Source organism: Ammospiza nelsoni, chromosome 17 (genome assembly GCF_027579445.1).
Source record: "Ammospiza nelsoni isolate bAmmNel1 chromosome 17, bAmmNel1.pri, whole genome shotgun sequence".
Taxonomy (NCBI): domain Eukaryota; kingdom Metazoa; phylum Chordata; class Aves; order Passeriformes; family Passerellidae; genus Ammospiza; species Ammospiza nelsoni.
The window spans coordinates 2,242,267-2,266,463 of record NC_080649.1 but is presented as its reverse complement, the minus strand read 5'-3'; the positions used below and the strand labels follow the sequence as shown (position 1 = coordinate 2,266,463).

General features: G+C 63.5%; 1 protein-coding gene across 1 annotated transcript; it reads left to right on the top strand.

Annotated features, from left to right (window-relative positions):
• The first annotated feature begins 753 nt into the window (after positions 1 to 753).
• MYO15A (myosin XVA) lies at positions 754 to 23,738 on the top strand. Its single transcript, XM_059484659.1, has 64 exons — positions 754 to 3,852; positions 4,628 to 4,710; positions 4,942 to 5,005; positions 5,107 to 5,216; positions 5,673 to 5,747; positions 5,894 to 5,984; positions 6,124 to 6,129; positions 6,450 to 6,553; positions 7,024 to 7,087; positions 7,172 to 7,285; positions 7,437 to 7,598; positions 7,694 to 7,807; positions 7,902 to 7,960; positions 8,162 to 8,285; positions 8,367 to 8,462; positions 8,542 to 8,673; positions 8,938 to 9,063; positions 9,222 to 9,299; positions 9,668 to 9,822; positions 9,948 to 9,993; positions 10,109 to 10,233; positions 10,477 to 10,594; positions 10,683 to 10,858; positions 10,961 to 11,045; positions 11,318 to 11,371; positions 11,522 to 11,603; positions 11,687 to 11,817; positions 12,724 to 12,819; positions 12,909 to 13,144; positions 14,008 to 14,186; positions 14,286 to 14,358; positions 14,501 to 14,692; positions 14,840 to 14,934; positions 15,030 to 15,118; positions 15,197 to 15,323; positions 15,447 to 15,508; positions 15,620 to 15,683; positions 15,767 to 15,905; positions 16,118 to 16,208; positions 16,297 to 16,393; positions 16,570 to 16,691; positions 16,775 to 16,834; positions 17,061 to 17,136; positions 17,476 to 17,591; positions 17,668 to 17,786; positions 17,866 to 18,007; positions 18,230 to 18,341; positions 18,489 to 18,563; positions 18,941 to 19,146; positions 19,908 to 20,041; positions 20,120 to 20,174; positions 20,269 to 20,341; positions 20,551 to 20,624; positions 20,705 to 20,787; positions 20,951 to 21,081; positions 21,202 to 21,296; positions 21,691 to 21,768; positions 22,025 to 22,121; positions 22,209 to 22,369; positions 22,470 to 22,603; positions 22,703 to 22,836; positions 23,071 to 23,204; positions 23,405 to 23,545; positions 23,637 to 23,738. The coding sequence occupies exons 1-64, from the start codon at positions 781 to 783 to the stop codon at positions 23,736 to 23,738; spliced, it is 9,840 nt and encodes a 3,279-aa protein (XP_059340642.1). The 5' UTR covers positions 754 to 780.
• The last annotated feature ends 459 nt before the right edge of the window (positions 23,739 to 24,197 follow it).

Below are 24,197 nucleotides of genomic sequence, written 5' to 3'. Positions count from 1 at the left end.
CAGCTCCGCCGGGCTGCCCGGGGCCGCTCCCGCCGCCCCAGCGCCATGCCAAGCGGGCGGGCACCGGCAGCCACGCACGGGCATGTGCCTCGCCAAACCCGGGCACAGGTAAATACCCGAGCCGGCCGCGGTGCCGGGAGCAGCATCCTGCCCGCACCGGGCATCATCCCCTCCCCGCGCCCCGCCGGGGCCGGAGCATGAGCGGCCGCCGCCGCCGGGATGGCCGGCAAAAAGGGGGAGCCCAAAGGGAAGGCGGGCAAAGGGAAAGGGAAGAAAGGCAAGAAGGAGGATCCCAACGAGTCGGAGGATGGCTCGGATGCGGAGCTGCTGAAGGCAGAGGAGAGCGAGGGGACGGAGGTGGTGGAGGAGGAGAAGGAAGAAAAGGAGGAGAAGGAAGAAAAGGAGGAGAAGGAAGAGGAAAAGGAGGTGGAAAAGGAGAAAGATGAGGAGGAGGTGGTTGCAGAGGAGCCCAAGAAGGGGAAGGGGAAGGAGAAGAAGGGGTTGCCCAAGGTAGGAGTGGGAAAGAAACTGGGCCGTGGGAAGAAGGAGACTGAGGAAGAGGAGGGTGAGAGCAGTGCTGCAACAGCCAAGAAGAACACGAAGGGCCCCTCCAAGCTGATGATGGGGCTGGCAACCGACAAGAAGAAGAAAGGGGCCAAGGGTGCAGAGGCCAAGGGCGAGCCCAAAGATGCTGTGGAAGCCAGCCCAGCCGAGGAGGAGGCGGCAGCACCCCCGAAGGCCCGGGCAAAGCGGAGCCTCCGCAGCACCTCCAAGCTCTTCATGGGCTTCAAGAACCTGGGGCTGCGCCGGCCCAAGAAGGGGCAGTTCAAGAACACGTCCCGCTTCTTCTGGGGGCTGCATAAGCACAGCACCAAGAAGAGGAAGAAAAAGAAGAACAAGGCAGTGCTCAAGTCCACCTCCAACCTGATGATGCGCTTCAAGCAGGTGGGCAAGAAGAGGAAGGAGGAGGAGGCGGCCAAGGAGGAGGCCAAGAAGGAGTCACCATCGAGGCCATCCTTCGTGCTGATGCGGCGGGGCGAGCAGGAGCCCGAGCACAACTCGCTGCTCTTCCGCCGGCGCCCGGAAAGGAAATTCAAGCCCCGGGCTCAGGTGCTGAGCAAGGCGGCCGCCGCCACGGGCTGGCTGGCCAGGAAGGTGCTGTCCCGGCGGGGGCGGCTGGTGGGGGGCGGCCGGGCCACGGACACGGCCTGGCTGTCCCGTATCGGTGCCAAGAAGCTGCCGTTCCCCGCGGAAGATGAGATCCTCAGGCACCGCGCCAACATGAAGCGGATCCCTGGCGGCGTCGGGCAGCCCGGCACTCCGCGGCAGGGCAGCATGGCGAGGCGGCCGAGCCGGCGGCGCTCCCAGCGCTCCGAGCCGCCCGCGCCGCGCTACGGCTGGGCCGAGGAGGAGAGCGGGGCCTTCGGCCGCCGGCGAGGCTACGGCAAGGAGGATGGAGCCTATGGCAAGCAGGATGGAGGCTATGGCTCCCGCCGGAGTTATGCCAGGAAGGAAGATGGAGCCTACGGGCCCTGGCGCAGTCAGCCCAAGGGGGAGGATGGAGCCTACAGCCCTCACCATGGGTACCCCGAGGAGGATGGAGCCTACAACCGGTGGGACGGCTACAACGGGGAGGAGGATGGAGCCTACAGCCCGCGGCACAACTACTCCGAGGAGGAGGATGGCTACATGCAGAACCCAGCTTACCCAGCAGGGTACGGCTTCGAGGACATGGGGCCGACCTACCCTGACTACCCTGGCTACGACACAGAGGAGGAGTACGACTACTACGGGGGGTTTTGGGAGGATGGAGACCAGCCAGGGCACCCCTACGGCGACTCAGAGCTCGAGGATGAGGGAACGTTCGGTGCTGGGTCTCCCCATGGCCTCTATGACCCGTACAGCAGCGACCCGGAGTACGGTGAGGAGGCAGTGGGGCCCTTCGGCTACAGGGGGGACCCCTACGAGGACTTTGGGGAGGCCTTTGCCGGGGGGTACGCTGGGGGCGACTACCCCGAGCATCGCATCCAGTACAGCGAGGGGGGGTGGGCGCCGCACGCCCAATCCTCCTGCAACCCCTACGCGCTGGGCCTGGAGGAGATCGCGGAGGGCGAGGAGCCCGAGGAGTGGGAAGAAGAGGAGGAAGAGGAGAAGGAGTATCCCTTTTCTTTCCTGAGCGCCTCCTCGCTGCGGGGCATGCGGCAGACGCTCTCCTCCAAGCTCTCCCTCAACAGGAAATTCAGGCTCTTCCCCCGACCCCAGGTCAAGCTTTTCGGCAGGGACCGCCTGGACGTGCCCCTCCCGCCGTCCCCGCACCTTCCCGCCGCCCGTGACGAGGACGACTACGACGAGTACGAGCCGCCGCCGCCGCCGTCATCCCCGGGCCCCGCGGCATCCCCGGCCCGCCCGGTTTCGGCAGCGCGGGCGTGCGGGAGCCCCCTGGGGCAGTTCCTGCAGCGATCGCTCTCGATCCCTGCCAGCCGCTCGCCGCGAGGGGCCGGGGCGTTCCGGGGGTCCCGCACCCCCCAGCTCTCCCACAGGCGCTCCAGCTACAGGCTGCCGGGGATGGAGAGCGCCGCTCTGGGGGACTCCTCCCCACCGGGGGGGCCCTGGGGGCAGCCGGGGGCCGCGCGGTCCCCGTCGCTCCGGAACCCCTTCGCCAACCCCGGGCGCTCCCCATCGCCGCCGCCCGTCCGCCCGCGCCCCGGCAGCACGCGGGGCGAGGGGCCGCGGCGCTCGCCCTCCCTCGGCTCCAGCATCCGCCGCTTCGGCCCCGAGCCCCCCGCCCCGCCCGCCCCCCGCTCCCCGGGCCCGGCGGGGAGGCGCCTGGGCGGGCCCGGGGTCCCGGGGCGGTCTCTGTCATCGCGGCGGAGCAGCCCCCCCGGGCTGCCGCTCCCGCAGGCCTGGCCCCGGCTCCCCGAGCCCCCCACCAAGGCGGTGAAGCCGCTGCAGAGGAGCCCCTTCCTGGCCCCATCGTCCCGCCCCGGCAGCCGCCGCCTCGGCCCCTCGTGGGACGAGGAGCTGCCCCCGTGGCGGGGTCCCTCCGGGGTGCCCCCTCCGCCCAGCCCCGCTCCCAGCACCCCCAAAAGCTTCATCCAGCGCATCGGGCAGCCCCTCGCGGGGATGGCCCCCCACTCCCCCCCAGCGAGGCCATCTGCTGAAGCGGGGGGCCGCAGCCTCTCCAAGGGGCGCTCCGTGGCGCAGTCCCTGGCTTCGCTGCTCGTAAAGAGCATATCCCCCAACAAAACCCCCTCATCCTCTCCACCCAGTCGCCTTCCCTCCACTCGCTCTCCCCCGTTGCCCCGGAGCCCGTCCCGGCGGGACGGCAGCACCCGCCGCTCTCCGAGCCCACCCCCGGGCCGCCGGGGCTGGGCGGACGTCGGGCGCCCCGGGCTCCCCTCCAGCCCCCGCGGCAACCGGAGCCCCTCCCCGCCCCGCCGCGCCGCTTTCCCGCCCCCGCACGGGCGAGCCCCCGGCTCTCCGGCCGTGTCCCGGCACGGCCCCCGTGCCCCGGAGCCCTTGGAGGACGGGGCGGCCGCGGAGGAGGGCGCGGGGCGCTACGCGGTGGTGACGCCGCAGGTGCAGAGGTTGGGCTCCTTGCGGCGCGCGTCCCGCATGTACAAGCAGCACTGGTCCACGCAGCACGTCGTGCGGGTGCGGGAGATGCCCGACCCCTGGACGGCCGAGCAGGGCCTGGCCCGGCAGCCCACGCAGCGCGGCCGGCGCTGGGCAGGCCAGTGGGGAGCCGACATCGCCCGGTACCTGTGCCAGCGCCCGCCGGCGGGCGGCTGGAGGGAGCGGCACCCCTGGGCTGAGGGGTACCTGGGCAGCAAGCAGCCCTGGCGCAGCAAGGTAACGCCCGCGGGGAGCCCCTCGGGGGATGGATGGAGCCGGGGGTGAGCTGGCAGCTGGAACCCGGGGCAGGGAGCGAGTTAAGGGGGCCCGATGGCTCTCCTGTGCATGAAGGGGTTTGCAGTGCCCAGGGTGGGGTAAATGGCTGGGGGTGGTCTGGGTGCTGGCGGGGGTCCCCCCGTGGGGAGCAGGCTGCAAGAGGGGATCGTCACCGGTTGTGTGTCCCCCCACGAGCGGCCCCTTTGGGGACACTTGATTCTGGCGTATGGAAATGCAGAGACCCGATCCGATCCGCGGGGACAGGTGCAGGTGGCACGGTGACCCGGCGGGGTGTCCGCTTTCCTGCCCACCCCCTGGCCGGGGGCCAGCCAGGCTGCCGTGTGACACCTGTCCTGGGACACCTGTCCTGTGTCACCCCTGCACGTGGCCGGGGGAGCAGCCCCAGCCCCTTCCATCACCTGCACTGAGGGTGATGCCCACGGTGAGCAGGACCGGGATTCCCAGGAGCGGGTTTTCCTGGGACCAGCCCCAGGATGGCCTTGGTGGCCTCACATTTCTGTGTTCCAGCACTGCTGCTCTCAGCTGACACACTGTGCTCTTGCTGGGGGACTGCTTTTGGGGCTGTGGGGTGTTTTCTTGGGGTTTCTGCCATCGCTGACTATGTGTCTCCTGGTGTGGAGTCACAGGTGGTGTTTTGGGGTGGTCGTGGTGGCTGGGTGGGACACCTGAGGGTGCTGGCACATCCCTGCCATGATGGGGTGTTTGTCCCATGCAGATGCAGTCCCTGTGCAGCCTGCCCATCGTGCGGTACCAGGAGCCAAAGGAGGAGGACGGGCTGGAGGACATGACCCAGCTGGAGTGAGTGTCCCTGTCCCCTACGCCGTGACTCAGTGCTGTGGGGGACAATGGGGCTGCAGCCCCCAACCCCATACCCCTGACCCTGCTATCCCACCCTATCTGATCCCAACACGAGCTCTGCATCAGCCTCCTGGGCCTGGAGATGCTGAGGACACTCTGGGCACAGCAGAGTCCCTCTGTCACCTCCCTGTCCCTCTGTCACCCCCTAATTCAGCCTCTGCTCCACACCAGGGACCTGCAGGAGGCTGCAGTGCTGAGCAACATCCGGACACGGTTCGAGCGCCAGCTCATCTACGTAAGCTCAGGGGACACAGCACCCCCCAGGGACTGTGGGGTGGGGATTTGGGGAGTCTCCCCCCTCCGAGGGCTCACAGCCCCACACTCTCTCTCTGGCAGACCTACATTGGCAGCATCCTGGTGTCGGTGAACCCCTACCGGCTCTACAACATCTACGGCAAGGAGCAGGTGCAGCAGTACGAAGGCAGAGCCCTGGGTGAAAACCCACCGTGAGTACCAGGCTGTCCCCAAACACCCTGTGGGGATGGGGTCACTCCCACCCTCCATTCCCCACTGTGAGTACCAGGCTGTCCCCAAACACCCTGTGGGGATGGGGTCACTCCCACCCTCCATTCTCCTTCTGTGAGTACCAGGCTGTCCCCAAACACCCTGTGGGGATGGGGTCACTCCCACCCTCCATTCCCCACTGTGAGTACCAGGCTGTCCCCAAACACCCTGTGGGGATGGGGTCACTCCCACCCTCCATTCTCCTTCTGTGAGTACCAGGCTGTCCCCAAACACCCTGTGGGGATGGGGTCACTCCCACCCTCGGCTCCTGCAGCAGACCCTGGGTCACTGGGTGCTGGAGCAGCTGTGTCTGTGCATGAGGATGCTCGGGGCACTTTGGGGGTCCCTGTGCTGAGCCAGGCTGGCACCACACCCCCCCCTGTTTCTCCCCACCCCAGGCACCTCTTTGCCATCGCGAACGTCGCCTACTCCAAAGTGATGGATGCCAAACACAACCAGTGTATCGTCATCAGGTGGGACAAGACTGTCCCCAGTCAACACCACCCTAATTGCTGGGTCAATGCCACCAGCCTGGCTCAGCCCCATCGATTTAGGGAGGTTTGGCGTGGGCACCCCTGCCTGGTGATGCCCCCAACCATGTCCCTGTTCTGTGTCTCAGTGGGGAGAGCGGCTCAGGGAAGACCGAAGCCACCAAGCTGATCCTGAGCTACCTGGCAGCCGTCAGCCAGAAACGCAGTGCTGCCCCACAGGTAGGGAGGCTGCTGCCCTGGGGACATCCCTGGGTCCCCATGTCCCCATTGTCCTTATCCCTCTGTTCCATCCCTCCCTCCCTCCTCACGGCTCTGCTGCTCTCTCCTTGTCCCAACGCTTCCACCTGGACCATGGCAGATAGAGGTACCGAGGGGACACGTGGGCTGGGAAATCGTGGTGGCAGAGAATCGTGGTGGCATCCATGGGGAAAGGGGGGAGGGACAGCAGGAAATCAGTGCATGCACACAGACAAAGTCTTTGTGCTCTCTCACAGCCTCATTTAACCTGGCTGTGGTGCACACCTCGAATTTGGGCACCCTCGGGTGTGTGCGTGGAGCATGGGGTGGCAGGGAGGGTGGCAGGGAGGGTGGCAGGGTGCCAAAGGGGGGCCCTAGCCGTGGAGATGCCCCGTGGTGTGTCGAGTGCCCAGGCTCACCCCCCAGCTCTCCCCCTCACCACGGCAGATCCTGGAGGCGACCCCTCTGCTGGAATCCTTCGGCAACGCCAAAACCGTGAGGAATGACAATTCCAGCAGGTTTGGGAAATTTGTGGAAATCTTCCTGGAGGAGTAAGTAATGCTGAGTAACCTGTGAGTGGCTGCTCCCACCCCGTGTCCCCTGCTGCCCCAGGGGTGTCCAGCCCAAGCCAGCCCCTTGTCCCTTGGCTCTGGGAGGACACATAGGGATGGTTTTGGGACAAACCTGGTGTTGGAAAGGTGGTGGCACCTGGGGACAGGTGGCTGGGGTAGGGGTAGGGATGCTGTGACCTGGCTGCCACCTTTACCATTCCCAGTGCCCATCCCTGTCCTCATATCCCATCCCATCCTCTCTCGGCCCCACTGATCCTGACAGGGGGTGCCCGATATCACAGCCAGGTGCAGACACCTCTCCCTGCCCACCCACCCCTGCTGGGGGGAATCTCGGGAGCAGCACTGACCCCCCATTTTGTTGGGGGGCACTGGGGCACAGGTGGGTGCATTGGGGGGCCCCAGCCCTGCCCACACCGAGGTTGCCAGCCTGGTGCCCGCTCTCCCTGCAGTGGTTTGATCTGCGGTGCCATAACCTCGCAGTACCTGCTGGAGAAGTCCCGCGTGGTGTTCCAGGTGTGTGGTGAGGGGGTCCTGAGCTCTGCCCGCCCCTCTGCCCCCTCTGCCAGCCCCTCCCCAGCTCTGCCCTCTGCTCTCCAGGCCCAGAGCGAGCGCAACTACCACATCTTCTACGAGATGCTGGCAGGGCTGCCGTCCCAGCAGCGGCAGCGCTACTTCCTGCAGGGCGCCGAGACCTACTACTACCTGAACCAGGTACTGTGCCCTCCCCAGCCCCTCCACGGCCTGATTCTGGGGGGCTGGTGGGCTCCTGAGCCCTCAATGTGGGGATGAGGAGGATGCTCAGGGCAGGGTGACGCCCCGTGCTGGGTGCTGACCCACTGATGGACTGAGATGGCTGTGCCAGGGTGGGAACTGTGAGATTCCTGGCAAGGACGACGCTGAGGATTTCCGCCGGCTGCTCAACACCATGGAGGTGCTGAACTTCAGCGTGGATGAGCAGAACAGCATCTTCCGCATCCTCTCCTCCGTCCTGCACCTGGGCAACGTCTACTTTGAGAAATACGAGGTAGCCCAGGCTGGGCCAAGCCGTGCTCCTGGGGTGTGATTTGGGGTGTGGCAAAGGGGGCATTGCCAATGCCAGGGCATCGCTGTGTCCTGCAGACTGACTGCCAGGAGGTCGCCATGGTGGTGAGCGCCACCGAGATCCGGACGGTGGCTGAGCTGCTGCAGGTGTCCCCTGAGGGGCTGCAGAAAGCCATCACCTTCAAGGTGACGGTGAGTGCAGGGGGTCTCTGGGAGGGGGTCTCTGGCCCCTGGGGACCACCTGGGCTGATGATGCTGCAACCCCACCGTGCCATTTCCCAACCAGGAAACGCAGCGGGAGAAGATTTTTACCCCTCTGACTGTGGAAAGCGCCGTGGATGCCAGGTAGAGGGAAGGGGCACTGCGCCCCAGGGATGACATGGGAAGTGAAATGCCAGCTGGGAAAGGGGATGATGAGGTCCCCCAGTATGAATTAGACCCTGTGGTGATTAAAGCTGATGCTGTGGTGGGTGCTGACTGTGGCAGTGGAATACACTGGTGCCATTCCAGAGCTCCAGCACTCTGCTCATCTCTCCCCTTTCCCAGGGATGCCATTGCCAAGACCCTCTACTCCCTGCTCTTCGGCTGGCTCACGGACCGCATCAACAAGCTGGTGTACCCACGGCAGGAGGCCCTCTCCATCGCCATCCTGGACATCTACGGCTTCGAGGTGAGCAGGAGTCATCCCACCTCCATCCTGGCTCAGTCCCAGCTCCATCCTGCCAGGCTCCATGGATCTTCCTTCTTGCAGGACCTCACCTTCAACAGCTTTGAGCAGCTGTGCATCAACTACGCCAACGAGTACCTGCAGTTCTTCTTCAACAGGATTGTGTTCCAGGAGGAGCAGGTGGGGCTGGTGGGCAGTGCTGGGCTCTGCCCCAGTGCTGGGCTGGGGGCACAGGGCTGACCTGGTGCCCACCCTGCAGGAGGAGTATATCCGGGAGCAGATCGAGTGGAAGGAGATCCCCTTCAGCGACAACCAGCCCTGCATTGACCTCATCTCCCAAAAACCCTACGGCATCCTCCGGATCCTGGATGACCAGAGCTGCTTCCCCCAGGTCAGGGGCTGCCTGGTGGTGAGGTGCAGCCAGCACTGGGAGGTCACTGTGGTTAGGGAATCACCATGGCCCAGGGCTGCTCTTCTCCTGGCTGTTCTAGACAACCTGAGAAAACCCCCAGGTTCCTCCAGACTGGATAAGCCCAAAGAATCATTGAAATATCATGGAATCACAGAATGGTTTGGGTTGGAAAGGACTTTGGAGACCACCTAGCTCCAACGTGCTGCTGAATCTGCTGTGTGTCACTGCTGTGTCCCTTCCCAGGCCACTGACCACACGTTCCTCCAGAAGTGTCACTATCACCACGGGACAAACCCGCTCTACACAAAGCCCAAGATGCCACTGCCCGAGTTCACCATCAAGCACTACGCAGGGAAGGTGACCTACCAGGTGTGTGACAGTGGGATGTAAAGGGAGGTTAAAGAGGAGGCTGATCCTGCACCAAGGAGGGAAATGCATCTCTGGGAGTCTGGCTGGGGTCCTGGAGCTCCTTTCCTCACCCTGTCATCCTGCCAGGCTGCTCACCATGAGGTTTTGCTATTTGCCAGGTTCACAAGTTTTTGGATAAAAACTATGACCAGGTTCGTCAGGATGTGCTGGACCTGTTCCTCAGCAGCAGGACCAAGGTAGGGCCCTGCCTGGTGCTGGCTCTGCAGTGACACCGGGCACCAGCAGCCCCCTTCCATACATCCCTTTCCATGTCCCCAAGCACGTCCCCAAGGCCAGTGAAGCCCAGGGGGACCAGAAGCAGAGGATGCCTCTGGCTCCACCCATGGGATCCTCTGGGCTTTAACCCCTCAAGCATTGGGCACAAACAGGCACATGGGCTGCTCCTGTGCTCTGCATTATCCATGTCCTCATCCCCATCCCTATGCAGGCAATCCAGCCACAGTTAGGGTTGGGCAAAAAAGGAGCAGCCAGGCTGAAGAGGATGTGGGAGAGCTGCACCATCCTGGCCACCTTCCTCCTCTCTGACCTTTCCTGTGTCCCCAAGGTGGTGGCCAACCTGTTCTTCGGGCACGCCCAGGTGCTGGCGCGGCAGAGGAGCCTCATGAGGAGGAGCAGCACCAGGACACGACGCTACAAGGCTCCCACCGTGGCCGCGCGGTTCCAGCAGTCGCTCCTGGAGCTGGTGGAGAGGATGGAGAGGTCAGTGTGGGCAGGGTGGGCAGCGAGGCCATCCTCTGGGCTGTTGGGAGATGGACCTGAGCCCGAGGTGCCTGGGCTGGCTTTGTCCCCTGCTCCCAGTGGCTGACAGGGTCTCTCTGTCACAGGTGCAACCCGTTCTTTGTGCGCTGCATCAAACCCAACAACAAGAAGGTGAGAGCTGCTGGTGCCTGTGCTGCCGGCCCCGCTGGCACTGGCAGTGTGTGGGCACAGGGTAGGTGGGGTTTGCCCATGCAGTTGCTGATGCCTCTCCCCATCCCCACCCCAGGAGCCGGGGCTCTTCGAGCCTGACGTGGTCAGGACCCAGCTGCGGTACTCGGGGATCCTGGAGACCATCCGCATCCGCAAGGAGGGCTACCCCGTCCGCATCCCCTTCATCGTCTTCATCGACAGGTGCCCTGTCGGGGGGTGCAGGCTGGGCACTGCCATCCCAGCCAGGGGACACCACAGAGCTTGTGGGTTCTTTGGCGGCAGTGTTTGGGCTGGGGTTCACTCACAGTGGGAGCTGGGAACCCCTGGTGTTAATACACAGCTCTGGGAGAAGCTGCATCTCCAGGTGCAGTGTTTGTCACCACAGCGAGGGTGGTGGTGTCCCAGCGGGGCCCTGTGTGGTGACAGTGTCATGGGCTCACCCAGGTACCGCTGCCTTGTTGATATGTGGTCCAATGTCATTCCCAATGGCCCCAACTGCGTGGAGATGCTGAGGAGCCTGTGCCCCGTTAACCCCAGCATGTACTACGTCGGTGTCACCAAGGTGTTGTCCCGCGAGGGGGCTTGGCTCTGGGGCTGCCCTGGGGGTGTTGGCCACGGCGGGGAGTTCACAGCCTCACCCCTGCTCCCAGCTCTTCCTGAAGGAGCAGCTGTACCAGGCTCTGGAGAGCAAGCGGTGCCGTGCCCATCACCTGGCCGCGCTCACGCTCCAGCGCTACGCCCGCACCTTCTTCATCAAGCGGCGCTTCCGCTCCCTGCGCCGCAAGATCGTGCTCCTGCAGAGCCGCGCGCGGGGATACCTGGCCAGGTGGGGGTCCCTGGGGGTGGCGGGTGGCCGTGGGTGCGTGGCAGAGGGTGACGGGTGGCAGAGGGTGATGGGTGGCAGAGGGTGACGAGTGCCCTCCTGCAGGCAGCGGTACCGGCGCATGCGGCACACGCTCATCAAGTTCAGGTCGCTGGTGCACATCTACGTGAACCGCCGGAGGTACCTCAAGGTGAGGTGGGGTCTGTCACATCCCAGGGGGTCCAGGGCACCTGCTGCCACCCTGCTGCATGTTCAGTCTGGAGAGAACACAGTGGCACCCCCAGACTGTGAGCCCCCACCATGTGCCACCCTACAACTCCTCTGTGTCCCATTGGGAGTGGGCAGTGCGTTTTTGGGGTGAAAACCCTGCTGATATTGGGGAGGGGGCAATGGCAACCCAGGGTGCCGTGATGCCTCAGGGTCTCCCCTCAGTGGGACTCAGCATAGCTGCTCTGCTTGCAGAGGAAGGAGGATGCTCGCAGGCGGGCCGAGGAGGAGAGGGAGAGGAGGAAGCAGGTAAAGATGTGCAGCCCTGGTGGGAGCACACCTGTGCAGCCCGTGTCGCTGTGCTGTCCTGCCCATCCCTGCACTCGTGGCCATGGCACCCATGGGTGCTGGGGCAGGAACCAGCACGTCAAGTGTCCCGTCCCTGTGCTGCTGCGGCAGGAGCTGACGCGGAGGGAGGTGGTGGATGTCACGCACCTGGAGATCCCGGCCGAGCTGATGGGGCTGCTGGAGGCCGCTGCAGGTGAGCGGGTCCCGCACTGCCATCGCTCCCAGCCCCTCGTTCCCCCCCCGACGGCCGTGCCGACCCTTCCCGCTGTGCCGCAGCCGCCCGGGAGGTGAACGCCGGCTGCGTGGTGCTGGTGCCGCCGCCGGCGCTGCAGCCCGACCCCCAGCTCACCCTCCCGCTCGACATCAACGATTACCCCATGGCCAAGTACGTGCGGGGCCACTTCCAGGTAAGGTGGGCGCCGCGGCCCGGAGCGGGGCGCTTTTCCCGACGGGCAGACAGCTTTTGGGGAGTCCCTGGCGCCCCCCCGGCCGTGGCGGAGCAGCGAGGTTCAGGGTGGATCCCCGCGCTGTCCCACCGGGCTCTGCCCCGGCTCCCACCCCGGGGATGCCACGGTAGCAAGCCAGGCTGGATCCGGGGTGGCTGTGGTGCTGTGGGGAGCTGGCTGCCACCTCCGTCCCTCCCCGTGGGTTCCTGTCGTCTCCAGAGGCCGGGGGGACCCTGCTGAGGTTATCGGACAGAGACAGACCCGCTGAGCCCTCCTGGACGCCCGACGCGGGGCGGATCCGGAACGCTGGGGCGGGAGACCAGGTCGCTTTGCTCCCGGACCCCGGCCCCAAACACCGACACTTTGCCTCATTCCTCTTCCTCATCCCTGTTTTTGCCCCGTGTTTCCCAGTCCCCGGCATCCTGAATGACAGCACCGGGGCTGGATAAGGCTCCCAGCCTTGCCAAGGTGTTGCCATGGAACCACAGAACCACAGAACGATTTGGGTTGGGAGGGACTTAAAGACCATCCAGTTCCACCCCCTGCCACGGGCAGGGACACCTTCCACTATCCCAGGTGGCTGCAAGCCCTGTCCAACCTGGCCTTGAACGTTTCCAAGGATGGGGCAGCCACAGCTTTTGTGGGCAATGTGTGCCAGTGCCTCACCACCCATCTCTGGTGCTGCCAGCACAGCCTGAGCCCCTCCCTGCCCCACTCCCAGGACTTTGCTGCCCCCATCCTTTCCCCCAGCCCTTTGGCAGCCCCACAGGCTCCACCCAGCACCAACAGCATGCTCAGCACCGTGGGGCCAGCCCCTCGTGGCCTGAGGCCGTCCCCAGGTAGCCATGGGTGCGGGTGTCACCGCAGGAACCTGCCTTTGGGATGCTGACGGCCCCACTGAAAGCCCCCCTCACCCGGCTGGATGAGGAGCTGTGCCACGAGGCTCTCAGCCTCTTCCAGCTGGTAGGTGGGGTGGCACGGGCTCCATCCCCACAGCCCCCTGCCCGCCCTGGGCTGGGCTCAGAGGGAGCACCTGGCTGTCGCTGTGGCAGATCCTGCGGTTCATGGGGGACCCGGGGCTGGGCGGCTCTCAGGAGACCCTTTTTGGCAACTACATCGTGCAGAAGGGGCTGTCGGTGCCAGGGCTGCGGGACGAACTCCTGGCACAAGCTGCCAACCAGGTGTGGAGGAACACCAACGTCAACAACGAGGAGAGGGGCTGGCTGCTGCTGGCCACCTGCCTGAGCGCCTTCCCCCCGTCCGCCGCCTTCGACAAGTACCTGCTCAAGTGAGCTGGGCATGGGCTCTGGCTGGGCATGGGCATGGGCATGGCTGGGACCCTTGGGAACGGCCCCTCATTCCTGGGAACACTGCTGGGGCTTTGCAGGGCTCTCCTGGCACCTGTGGCTGAGGGTGCTGCCTACACCCCAGCTGGTTCCTCCACAATTGCTTGGGCCAGCCTGGCACACATGGGCAGCTCCTGTTGGGAATGCTCTGAGGTCCCTTCAGGATCCCCCTGGCCAAGCTGGCATATGTGCCCACATCCCTCTAGGTTCCCCAGGGCCAGCCTGGCACATGTAGCCAGCGATTCTGGCCAAGTTGCACTAGAGATGCTCTGAGATCCCTCCAAGATGCCTTGGGCCAGCCTGGCACACGTGCCCAGGATGCTGCCAAGATCCCTCCAGGGATGCTCTTAATCTCTCTGTAGAAACAGGCAATCCCCCATGAGGGGAATGATGTGCTGAGACTCCAGTGACTCAGAAAGCTGAACAAATGCTTTATTAAGCTATACTATGTTACACTAATACTATACTAGAACTATACTAAAGAATAGTAAAGAAAAACCTGTGACTGTCTCCAGACAGTCATGACACACGTGGATCTGACTGGTCAAGGAATCAAAACAACCTTCACCAGTGTCCAATTAACAAATCACTTTGGGTAAACAATCTCCATAACACATTCCACATGTGCCAAACAACAGGAGCAGTGAATAGAGATAAAAATTGTTTTCTTCTCTGAGCTTTCTCTGCCTTCCCCAGGAAAAATCCTTGGGAAAGTTGTGCCTGCTGCTCTCTGCGAACAGAGCTGTGGTCCCCTGTGCCATCCTGGCACACACGACCCTCCTGCAGCAGCCTCCCTTGCCCTCAGGTTCGTGTCTGACTACGCCTTCGCTGGCTACAAGCCGGTGTGCCAGCGCAAGCTGATGCAGGCCATGGCGCGCTCGCAGCTGGGCGCCGCCGCCGCCCGCACCTTCCCCCCGTCGCTGCTGGAGTGGACGGCGAACCGGCGCCAGGCCAGCATGGCCCTGGACCTGCACTGCTTCAACGGTGAGGGCACCGGGCTGCTGGGCATGGATGGTCCCAGGGTGGCCGCCCCCATGGGCAGGGAGGGCTGGTGGCACTTGCTCACCGTCCATCCCTCCCCAGGTGATCAATTCTCCTGTCCCATCCACTCCTGGAGCACAGGAGAGGACCTGGCAGGGGATGTCCTGAAGCTCAGGTAGGTGCTGGCTCGGCACCCACCCACCCTGCGGGTCACAGTGTCACCTCGGTGTCCCCAGGATGTGGGAGCCCGAATGCCCAGCTCATGGGCAGGGTGTCCCTGTGGAGCCTGTGCCCATCCCGTGTCTGGCTGTTGGCAGAGGGCTGGCAGAGGGCTGGCGTGGCTGGTCTGTGGCTATGAAGGCGGGTGCCCAGTGGGCTGAGCTGGCTGGACACGATTATGTCCTGGACCTTGTCTCCGACCTGGAGCTGCTGCGGGGCTTCCCCAGACAGAAATCCTGTTTCCTCATCGCGTGGGATGGCAGCGACAGCCACAGCAGGGACAGCCGGCCGTAGGTACCCGGGCAGGGATGGTGCCCCACTGTGGGGCTGGGGGGACCTCGGCACCGGGCTGGATGGGTGCCAGGGGTGGGTGGGGCTCCTGAGGCGGAACCTGGCACCCAGTGGGTGCTCCATGAGTGCATCCTCCCTCTCTGCAGGGTGCTGGGACACGGATTTGATTTGGATGAAGTGCCTCCTCCCCCAGCTGTGAAAGCCCCCACACTGCCCTCCATGGAGGCGTATCACCCCCACGGTAGGGCATTGTTCCCCCCAGCTCCTGTATTGTGACAGCCCACTGTATTGTGACAAAGCCCTGCCATGCCGTTTTCATGCCTTGTCCCCTCTCAGATGGGGAATTTGGGGAGCCACGCAGCCAGAAGGGTCTGGACCGGTACCTGGACAGTCTCTTTGACCCCGTGCTCTCCTACAGCAATGGGGTGAGAGGGGTGTCCCCCTGTATAGGGCATTTGGGGTGCAGGTGACTTGGTCACTGTGCCCTCACACCTGTCCCCCAGGAGCTGGAGAAGCCGTCCATCCTCTCGCAGAGGCTGAAGGGAGGAGGTGGCGTGGGAGGGGGGCACAGTGGCACTGATGGCACCCGGAGCGAGCCTCCCGTGCCAGCGGAGACGTGTCAGCCGAGGGGTGAGCACCTCCAGCACCCCCACATCCCCTCCCAGCTCCCTGCCTCAGTTTCCCTGGTGTGGGGAGCATCCCTGCACCCAGAGCCCCACAGCTCTGACTGAGCCCTCCTCTTTGCTGTCACAGGCACGGAGCCAGAGCCGTCCCCACAGCGCCGGGCAGATGCCAACCAGCCACCCGCAGCCTCGGTCAGTGCATGGGGCCGGGAGGGGTCGAGCCTCTTCTCTGCTTCAGGGGCAGCCCCTGGGGGTGGCAGCAGCTGGAGGTGCCAGGTGTTGACAGCACCGTGTCCCCTGCAGGGCAGAGCGACAGAGGGGACGCCAGCCCATGTCCCCCAGCCCCGGCCCTACTCCCAGAAAGCCGGTAAGGAGTCCTGGTGGAACAAGGTGACCACAGGGGCTGGTGGCACTGAGCAGGGTCCCTGAGCTCTGTGCTTGGCCCCGCAGCCGCCGTGGGCCGGCGGTGGCCGGGAGAGCCCGTGCGCCATTCCCGCCTCAACTCGGAGCACTTCCCGCGGCCCACGCACGACATCCGCAACATCATCCGGCAGTGCCAGCCCGCCCCGCGCAGCTCCCAGCCCCACAGGTGCTCACCTGGCCCCAGCCACACCTCGGGGCTTCTCCTGCATGGGCTGGTCCTGATGCTGGGGTGTAGGGAATAACAGGGTGCAGGGGATGATGGAGTGTAGGGGATGATGGGGTGCCCCAAGTGATGCGGCTGCAGGTGGTGTCAGTACAGGGAATTCTGGGCTGCACCTGGTGCTGGGGTTCAGCTGATGTGGGATTCTGTCCTGGCAGCAAGCTCTTTGGGAAGAAGCTGGACCCCCACGAGGAAGCCATGCAGATCCTGAAGGAGCAGCTCTCAGCAGCCCGGGTGCCATCACCACCAGCTGTGGTAGGGATGTGGCCGCCCCCGTGTCCCCCTGGCGAGGCTGGGGTGTCGCTGGCACTGACCACAGCCCCTCTGTGCCTCGCAGGGGCCCAAGGAGGTGGTGGCTGCGGTGAAGCCGGTGCCAAGTGCCAGGTACCAGCTGCGAGCACCCACAGGACGTCCTGCAGCCCCACAGCCCCCAGGTATTGCTGGGCACATCCGTGGCACTGAGGCGGAACAGTGGCACAGCTGATGCCTGCTGGGATAACTGCTGTGTCCAGCTCAGCCAGGGGGCTGCTCCCTGTGCCTCAGTTTCCCCAGCTGAGGCAGCTGTTGGTGGCTCCCCCTGGGGATTTTAAGGCTTTCTGTCCCTTTGCAGTCTTTGTGTCCCGGGAACTCCCATCCGAGGCACAGCAGGTCCAGACCCAGCTGCACCGCAGCTGCAGCGAGGACTTCTACACCTACCACAACGTGCCCTGGAAAATATTCATCAGGAAGGAGGTACGGATTGTGGGGACACCTGGGGACAGGTTGGTGCCAAGGATAACGGGGTTTACACCAAGCCCTGCTCTCTCTCCTGGCAGGTTTTCTACCCCAAGGACAACATCAACCACCCACTGCTGCTGGACCTCATCTTCCGGCAGGTGAGGCACCGAGCTGGCCCTGCAGCCCCCTGGGGTCCCCTGGGAGATGGGGTACACCGCAATGGGGTGATGGTTTACTCATCCCACTGTGCCCACCCTGCCTTCCCCAGCCTGAGCTGCTGTGGAGGAGCTGGGGCTGTTGCACGCTGGGGCTGTTGCACACTGGGGCTGGGGGGTTTTTTGCTCCTCCTCACACAATCCCACTGCTCCTCACCCCCTTTCTCAGATCTTCAATGATGTGCTGTCTGACAGCTGCATCCGGATCAGCCACGAGGAGCGGCTCCGCCTGAAATCCCTCTTTGGTAACGCTGTGTGCTGCTGCTCCCTGCCTGGGGGCTCACGCCCAGCCACTCTTGTGCCTGTCCCCGTCTCCTGGGTGTCTATCTCCAAGCCAGGACTGGCTCTGCTTAGCCCTGGATGGTTATGCCTCCAAAAGCAGCGACCCCCCTGTTATTTAGCGCTTCACCACATCACAAGTTGTGTCAGGTCACATCCAGCTGCCTGGGGACACACATCTGTCTCTGCAGCACAGTCCTGCCAGGCATGGGAAGGGCATGAGCATCCCTGCTTTTGCTGGGAGCTCTGTCCACATCCTCTCCAGGCAGGGGGAGCTCACGGGAGGTGTTTCCCCCTCCCCACAGCGGAGAACAAGCTGGACTCCTTCAGCCCCGTGGCCACCGAGAGTGTCAAGAGGGAGATCATTGCTGCGGCCCGGGATGGCTGCGAGGTGTACTTCTCCCGCCTCTTCCCTGCCACGGTGAGGGCCCAGCTGTGCTCAGCACGGACCCACAGCGTCACTGTGACCCTGGCTGAGGCGCTGTCCTGGCCCCCAGGGCAGCGTGGGGACGGGTGTGCAGATCCTGGCCGTGTCCCACGCTGGCATCAAGCTGCTGCGGGTGGTGAAGGGCACCAACGTGCCCGGGGAGCAGCTGCGGGTGCTGAGGGCCTACAGGTAGGGCTGGCCAGGGTGGGGTGGGTGCTGAGGGTGCCACAGATGCCGGGTGTCTCAGCCTCCCCTCGCCCTGCCCCAGCTACCCCGACGTGCTCTTCGTGACCACCCCATCCAGGAACATGCTGGAGTTCAACCTGCGCGGAGACAAGCTCATCCTCTTCTCCCCCAAAGCCCCCCAGGTCAAGGTCATGGTGGACCACTTCATCACAGAGCTCAGGAAGGTGGGGCTGCCCTGGGGCCAGGGTGGGTTTGTCCTGGGGGTCAGACCCTGCCTGTGTGCATGTGTTTGGGAGGTTGGGGTGGGCAGAGGGGGGTATCCTGTGAATGGGACCATGGCTGGATTTGGGGAATGGTGCTGAGGCTGTGGGTGCTGGAGGTCCCTGTGCTGGGTGGGGTGTGGGTGTCCCTGCGTGCATGGGCTGTGCCAGAACCCCTGTGCCCAGGACTCCCAGTATGTGGTGGCCGTGAGGAACTACAGCCCAGAGGACAGGCGCCAGCTCAGCTTCCACAAAGGGGACATCATCCACCTGCAGTCACTGGAGCACCCTGAGAGAGGTGAGGGAGCCCCAAAGCCCCCATGCGGAAATGCCTTTGATGGGGGACACAGGGCAGCAGACTGCTGCCTAGCCCTGCCCTGGAGGTGGCTGTGTGCTTGTCTTGCATCCTGTGACACCCCATGATGTCCCCATGGTGTCCCTGCAGATCAATACTATGGCTGCGTGGTCCGCAAGAAGGTGATGTACCTGGAGGAGCTGAAGACTGGCACCCAGGATTTTGGTGGGTGCCACACTGTCCCTGTGTGTGTGTGTCCCTGTGTGTGTCCCTGGTGTGTGCCCTCCTGGGTCTGGGGCACGGGGCAGGGTCCTGCCTCTGTCACCCCTCAGCAGGATGGTTTGGGGCCTTTTTGGCACTGACCTGATGCAGGGAGATGCTCCCCTGCAGGTCCCACTCTGGTGCCACCATGTCCCTCAGGTGACAGGCTTTGTGGCCCCTGGTCTGCACCTTTCCCTTGAGTGATGCCAAACTGCAGCTGCTTCCAGCCAGATCCCTGAAAAGGGCTGGGGGTGCCGAGGTGGGAAGGATCAGGCAGAGAATTTTCGGGGTGACCCCACGGCTGCCAGCCCAGGGCCATCCCCACCGTGTGTCTGGCACAGGGTGGAAGTTTGGGGCCATCCACGGCAGGTCAGGGCTCTTCCCTGCCGAGTACGTGCAGCCCGTGGCGGCGCCCGACTTCGTGCACCTGCCTGCGGAGAGGAAGGAGGAGCCCAGGGACAAGCAGGGCAAGGTGGCAGCGTCAGCGGCCGTGGCCGTGGCCGTGGCCTCCACTGCTGCTGCCCAGGAGCTGGACCGCAAAGCCGAGGTGGGTCCTTGGCACAGACCCTGCAGCCACACAGCCCCCGCCTCCTGAAAAATCCTTTCGCTGGGATCTTTGCTCCTGACAAGCTGGGAAGCTTCAGCTTCTCCATGTTCTGCTACTTTGGAATGTGATTTGGAGAGTTGATTACCCAGCCTGTGAATTGTTTTTAATTAATGACCAATCACAGGTCCAGCTGCGTCGAGGCTGTGAGCAGTGACAAGATTTTATTATTAATTCTTTTCTAGCTTTCTGATGTCACCTTTCTCTTTCTTTAGCATAGTTTCAGTATATAATTTTCTTATAATATGATATGATATACAATAATATAAATAATATAAATAATATAAATAATATAAATAATATAAATAGTATAAATAATTAGCGGTGGGTCAGGGGCCTGCCGGGAATACATTATATTATATAACATATGTAACATATAATATATATATAATATAAGAGAATGTAATATAATATATAATACAACATAATATAGTGTAATGTAATATAACATGATATAACATAACATAACATAACGTAACATAACATAACATAACATAACATAACATAACATCATAACATAACATAACAGAATAGAATAGAATAGAATAGAATAGAATAGAATTAATATAATTGCCTTCTGAAACATGGAGTCAATGTTCTCATCTCTTACCTCGTCCTTGGAACCCTCAAACACTGCCACAGGTCCTGGCCCGGGGCTGTCTCCAGTGCTGGCTGTCCCCAGTGCCCACTGCTCTGTTCCCCAGGTGTCCCCATCCAGTGCCACCTTTGTGGAGGGCCCGGAGGGAGATGGTGACGAGCAGCTTAGGGATGTGACCAGTGCCTGTCCCATGCTGGCCTTTGCCCAGCGGCATTTCCGTGCAGCGCGGCGTGGGACCATGTGAGTGACCAGAGCTGGGACAGGGCTGTGCCATGGTGGGGACACCTGTGCTCACCTGCTCCCCTGTCCCTTCGCCAGGGACTCCCGTGGGATGAAGTTGCCAAGTGTGCTGGAGATGCTGACGTTCACCAAGGTATGGGGAGGTGGAGTTCTGGGGTGGCCTTGTCCTGCTGTCACCCTTTGAGGTCCCAGCAGGGTCCAGAGCTGGTCCTGTCCCCCTGCTCCAGATCCCCATTCAGGAGTCACTCATTGAATTTGTGGATGGTGGCCTCAACAAACTGGCTGCTGAGGCTTTCCAAGGTAGGCAGGGGCACGAGTGTCCTGTCCCCCTGTCCCTCGGCCATCCCCAGCCCCGTCCTTGGAGGAGGGTGGGGCTGGACTGGGATGGGCAGATGGGGTGTCCTAGGGGAGTTTAGTTCAGGTCCCAGTGCTCCATGTGTGCCCAGGATGTGTGTCCCTGGGGAAGGGACATGCTGACCTGTGTCACCGTGTGTCTTTGTTGTCCCCAGCTGTGATGAAGTTCATGGGTGACCATCCCCTGCGGGGGCAGACAGAGCTGGACATCGTCTGCACCGTGCTCAAGGTAAATCCACCACTGGGGATGAGCCCTGGGGGTGGCCTGGGCAGGGGTGGCAGAGAGGTGGCAGCTGTGCCTGTCCCCAGCTGTGTGCAGCGCACGAGGTCCTGCGGGATGAGGTGTACTGCCAGATCATCAAGCAGATCACCAACAACACCAGCTCCAAGCCGTGAGTCCCTCCACCCAGGTGGAACAGCAGAGGCTGGCACTGGGACACCTGTGCCCTGGCCAGGCCAGCTGCTCCAGCCTGGGGGACACCTGGGGACCTCATCCCTGTGCCACCGTGGGCACCCTCACCGTGCTTGGGGGATCAGCCCTGGCTGTTCCCACAGGGACAGCTGCCAGAGGGGCTGGAGGCTGCTCTACATCCTCGCTGCCTACCACAAGTGCTCCGAGGTGCTCCGGCCCTTCCTCCTGGCCTTCCTGCAGGATGCCAGCAGGCACCCGGAGCTGCCTTTCCACGGTAGGGGCCGTGCACACCCCAGGGAGCTGGGAAAGGACAGCCCAGGTGTCACAGAGCTCAGGAGGAGCTCTAAGTGAGCAGCTCAGCCCCATCCTTCATCCCGGTCCCTGCTCCTGCCAGGCATCGCCAAAGCCTGCGAGCAGAACCTGAGGAAAACCCTGCAGTTCGGTGGCCGCAGCCTCTTCCCCAGCAGCATGGAGCTCAAGGCCATGGTGGTGAGGCCAGGGGCTCGTGGGGTGGAACAGGGCTGGTGTCACCTTGAGATTTCCCCCCAGAAATTCTGGGTACTCACATGGAGTCAGGTTCTCCCTGTGGGCTTGGGATCTCCCTCAGACACCACCCTGGAATGGAGCTGATCCTTTTTGGGGATCTTCCCAAGAGAGCACAGCCCTTTTTAGGGTCTGCTCTTCACCACTTTGGGGTACCCTGAGCCTTCAGGGGTCCTCAGTGGTGGGATGGAGCTCTGTGGATATGGAGTGGGGGCATGATGGTTCAGGTGGACAGGATGGGCAAGAGACAGGATGATCCCAATGGGTTCCTTAGGGATAGCTGCAGGATTTGGGGTGTCCTGTGGGTTCTTGCTGCACCCCAGCGTGTCCTCCCGTGCAGGCTGGACGCAGCGCCAAGCGCCAGCTCTTCCTCCTGCCCGGTGGCATCGAGAGGCACCTCAAGATCAAGACGTGCTCGGTGAGCCAGAGGGGACAGGAGGCTCAGTGCACCCCAAAATTATGGTTATGGTGAATATTATGGCGACATCTCAGCTGTGGGCACCCAGAGGGGGTGGATTTGGGGGCCTGCACCTTTTGGCTGTCCCTGCTGTGGGACCTCATCCTTTGGGAAAAGCAGCTCATCGCTGGGATGAGCCTCAGTGCAGGACAAGTTGGCGGCCCAGAGCACAACGGGGGGACGTGGCAGTGTCCCAGCCACCTGTCCCTGTGCCCAGGTGGCTCTGGATGTGATTGAGGAGCTGTGCTGTGAGATGGGGCTGCAGAACCCAGAGGCTCTGGAGGAATACATCCTCTTTGTGGTAACCGACAGAGGTGAGGAGCTGGCAGGGGTGGGACAGACGGGGATGGGACGGCCACGTGGGTGGTGTGGTGGCACTCTCAGTCTCCTGGGTGGCACAGGGCAGAGCGTGCGGCCCCTGACCCGCCGGGAATACGTCCTGGACGTGGCTGCAGAGACCGAGCTCCGGGACAGCAGCTACAGCTTCTGGTGCCGCCGCGTGGTCTGGGGCCAGCCCCTCAAGTTCGACAACGAGCTCTACGTCACCGTCCACTACAACCAGGTCGGGCCACCCCATCAGCCTCCCCCAGGGCCACCTCCCTGTCGCTCTCAGAGCGTGCCCTGTCCCCAAGCCGTGTCCCTGTGCTCTGTCCCCCTCCCAGGTGCTGCCTGACTACCTCAAGGGGCTGTTCACCGTCCTGCCACCGGCGAGGCCGGGAGAGCAGCACTTCCCACACGTGGCCAAGCTGGCCGCCCTCCAGCACCGAGCCAAGGACCGCCACCTCCTCCCCACGGCGTACGGCAGGGCACGGGGCATCTGAGGGGGGAAACACGTGTCCTGTGTGTTGGGGACCCACTGGGGGGTGCTGGCCCTGACCTCGGGCTCCCCACACAGGAGGGAGATGCAGGACTACGTCCCCCCGCAGCTCTTCCGCCTGCTGAAGCCGCAGTCCTGGCTGCAGATGGTGACCCAGCACGTGCAGCAAGCCCAGGCACTCAGCGCCCACCAGGCCAGGGCACAGTTCCTGGGTGAGGGGACAGCCACAGGGAGAGGATGTGATGCTAATGAGGATGTCATGCCTGGAGAGTGATGATGATGGCGATGGGATGCTGGTTGTCCCTGCATAGAGCCTGGGGTGTTGCACATGCAGGGCAGGATGGATTGGCAGGACAGGGACACCCATTTTTTCCCTTGGCTGCTCCTGGGTGCAAGGCCACCCTGGGGTGGCAGTGGGCAATGAGACCCCGTCGTCTGCCCTGCAGGGCTGCTGAGCGCCTACCCCATGTTTGGCTCGTCCTTCTTCTACATCCAGAGCTGCAGCAACAACGCCATCGTTTCGCCCTGTATCCTGGCCGTCAACCAGAACGGCCTCAACTTCCTCAGCAAGGAGACCCACGTAGGTGTGGGGCCGTGTGGGACCCAGGGAATGGCTCGGGTTGGAGCAAACCTTAAAGCTCATCCAGTTCCATCCCCTGGCCGTGGGCAGGGACAACCTTCCACTAGACGAGTTTGCTCCGAGCCCTGTCCAAACTGGGGTCCCTGGTCCCCTTGAAGGGTTTCCCAAGGCACACAGGCCACCTCCCTGTCCCCTCCCAGGAACTCATGGCCAAGTTCTCGCTGAATGAGATCCAGTCCACACGGACACAGCGCCCGACGGCCGGATCCAGCTCTCCTTACGTGGAGATCACTCTGGGAGACCTCCTGGCCCAGGGCATCACCCAGCTGCAGCTGGAGCAGGTCGGGGACACCTGGGGACAGCATGGGGAGGCCCTGCTGGGGCTCTCACAGCTGTGGCACGGCCAGTGCCCATCGGTGTGTCCCTCTGCAGGGCCTGGAGCTGTGCCGCGTGGTGGCGGCGCACATGGAGCGGCTGCTGGGTGCCCGGGAGAAGAGGCAGACGCTGCCACCCAGCGAGATCACCCTGCTCTGAGCCCGCCACGGCCCGGACCCCCGGCACCCTGGCACCCCGGCAGGGGGGACAGAGGGTGCCGTGGCCATGCAGTGTCCCCAGCTTGGCCAGTGGCCGCTGTCCCCCTGTCACCAACCCGCTGTTGTTCTGGGGTTTTATACACGCCCGGCAGCCCGGCATGACTCGGTGTCCGTGGTTTTGTGTTGCGCTCGCTGCCGCACGGGGGATGCTACCCCCCGTGTCTGATTCCCTATCGATCTCCGTGTCCGTTTCCCCATGCCGGTGCCTCAGTTTCGCCTCCATCCCGCCCGTGCCTCAGTTTCCCCGTGCCCCCCTCCTTCAGTCACTCCCGCCCGCCTGTCGCGCTGGCCGCGTCCGCCAGAGGGCGCCTGTGCCGCGCGCCCGCCTCCACCTCCGCGCCCCGCCCTCCCCGCCGCCGCCGCGCGCGCGCGCTCCAGCCGCCCAATCAGCCGCCGGCCC

What these genes read in the sequence shown, in the direction of transcription:
- MYO15A (XM_059484659.1), top strand. Translation starts at nt 781, where the DNA reads ATGGGCTTCAAGAACCTGGGGCTGCGCCGGCCCAAGAAGGGGCAGTTC. An exon ending in TTGTGTTCCAGGAGGAGCAG is followed by an intron (nt 8,463 to 8,541) that starts GTGGGGCTGGTG and finishes CCCACCCTGCAG; the next exon opens with GAGGAGTATATCCGGGAGCA. An exon ending in CCCAGCTGCAGCTGGAGCAG is followed by an intron (nt 23,546 to 23,636) that starts GTCGGGGACACC and finishes GTCCCTCTGCAG; the next exon opens with GGCCTGGAGCTGTGCCGCGT.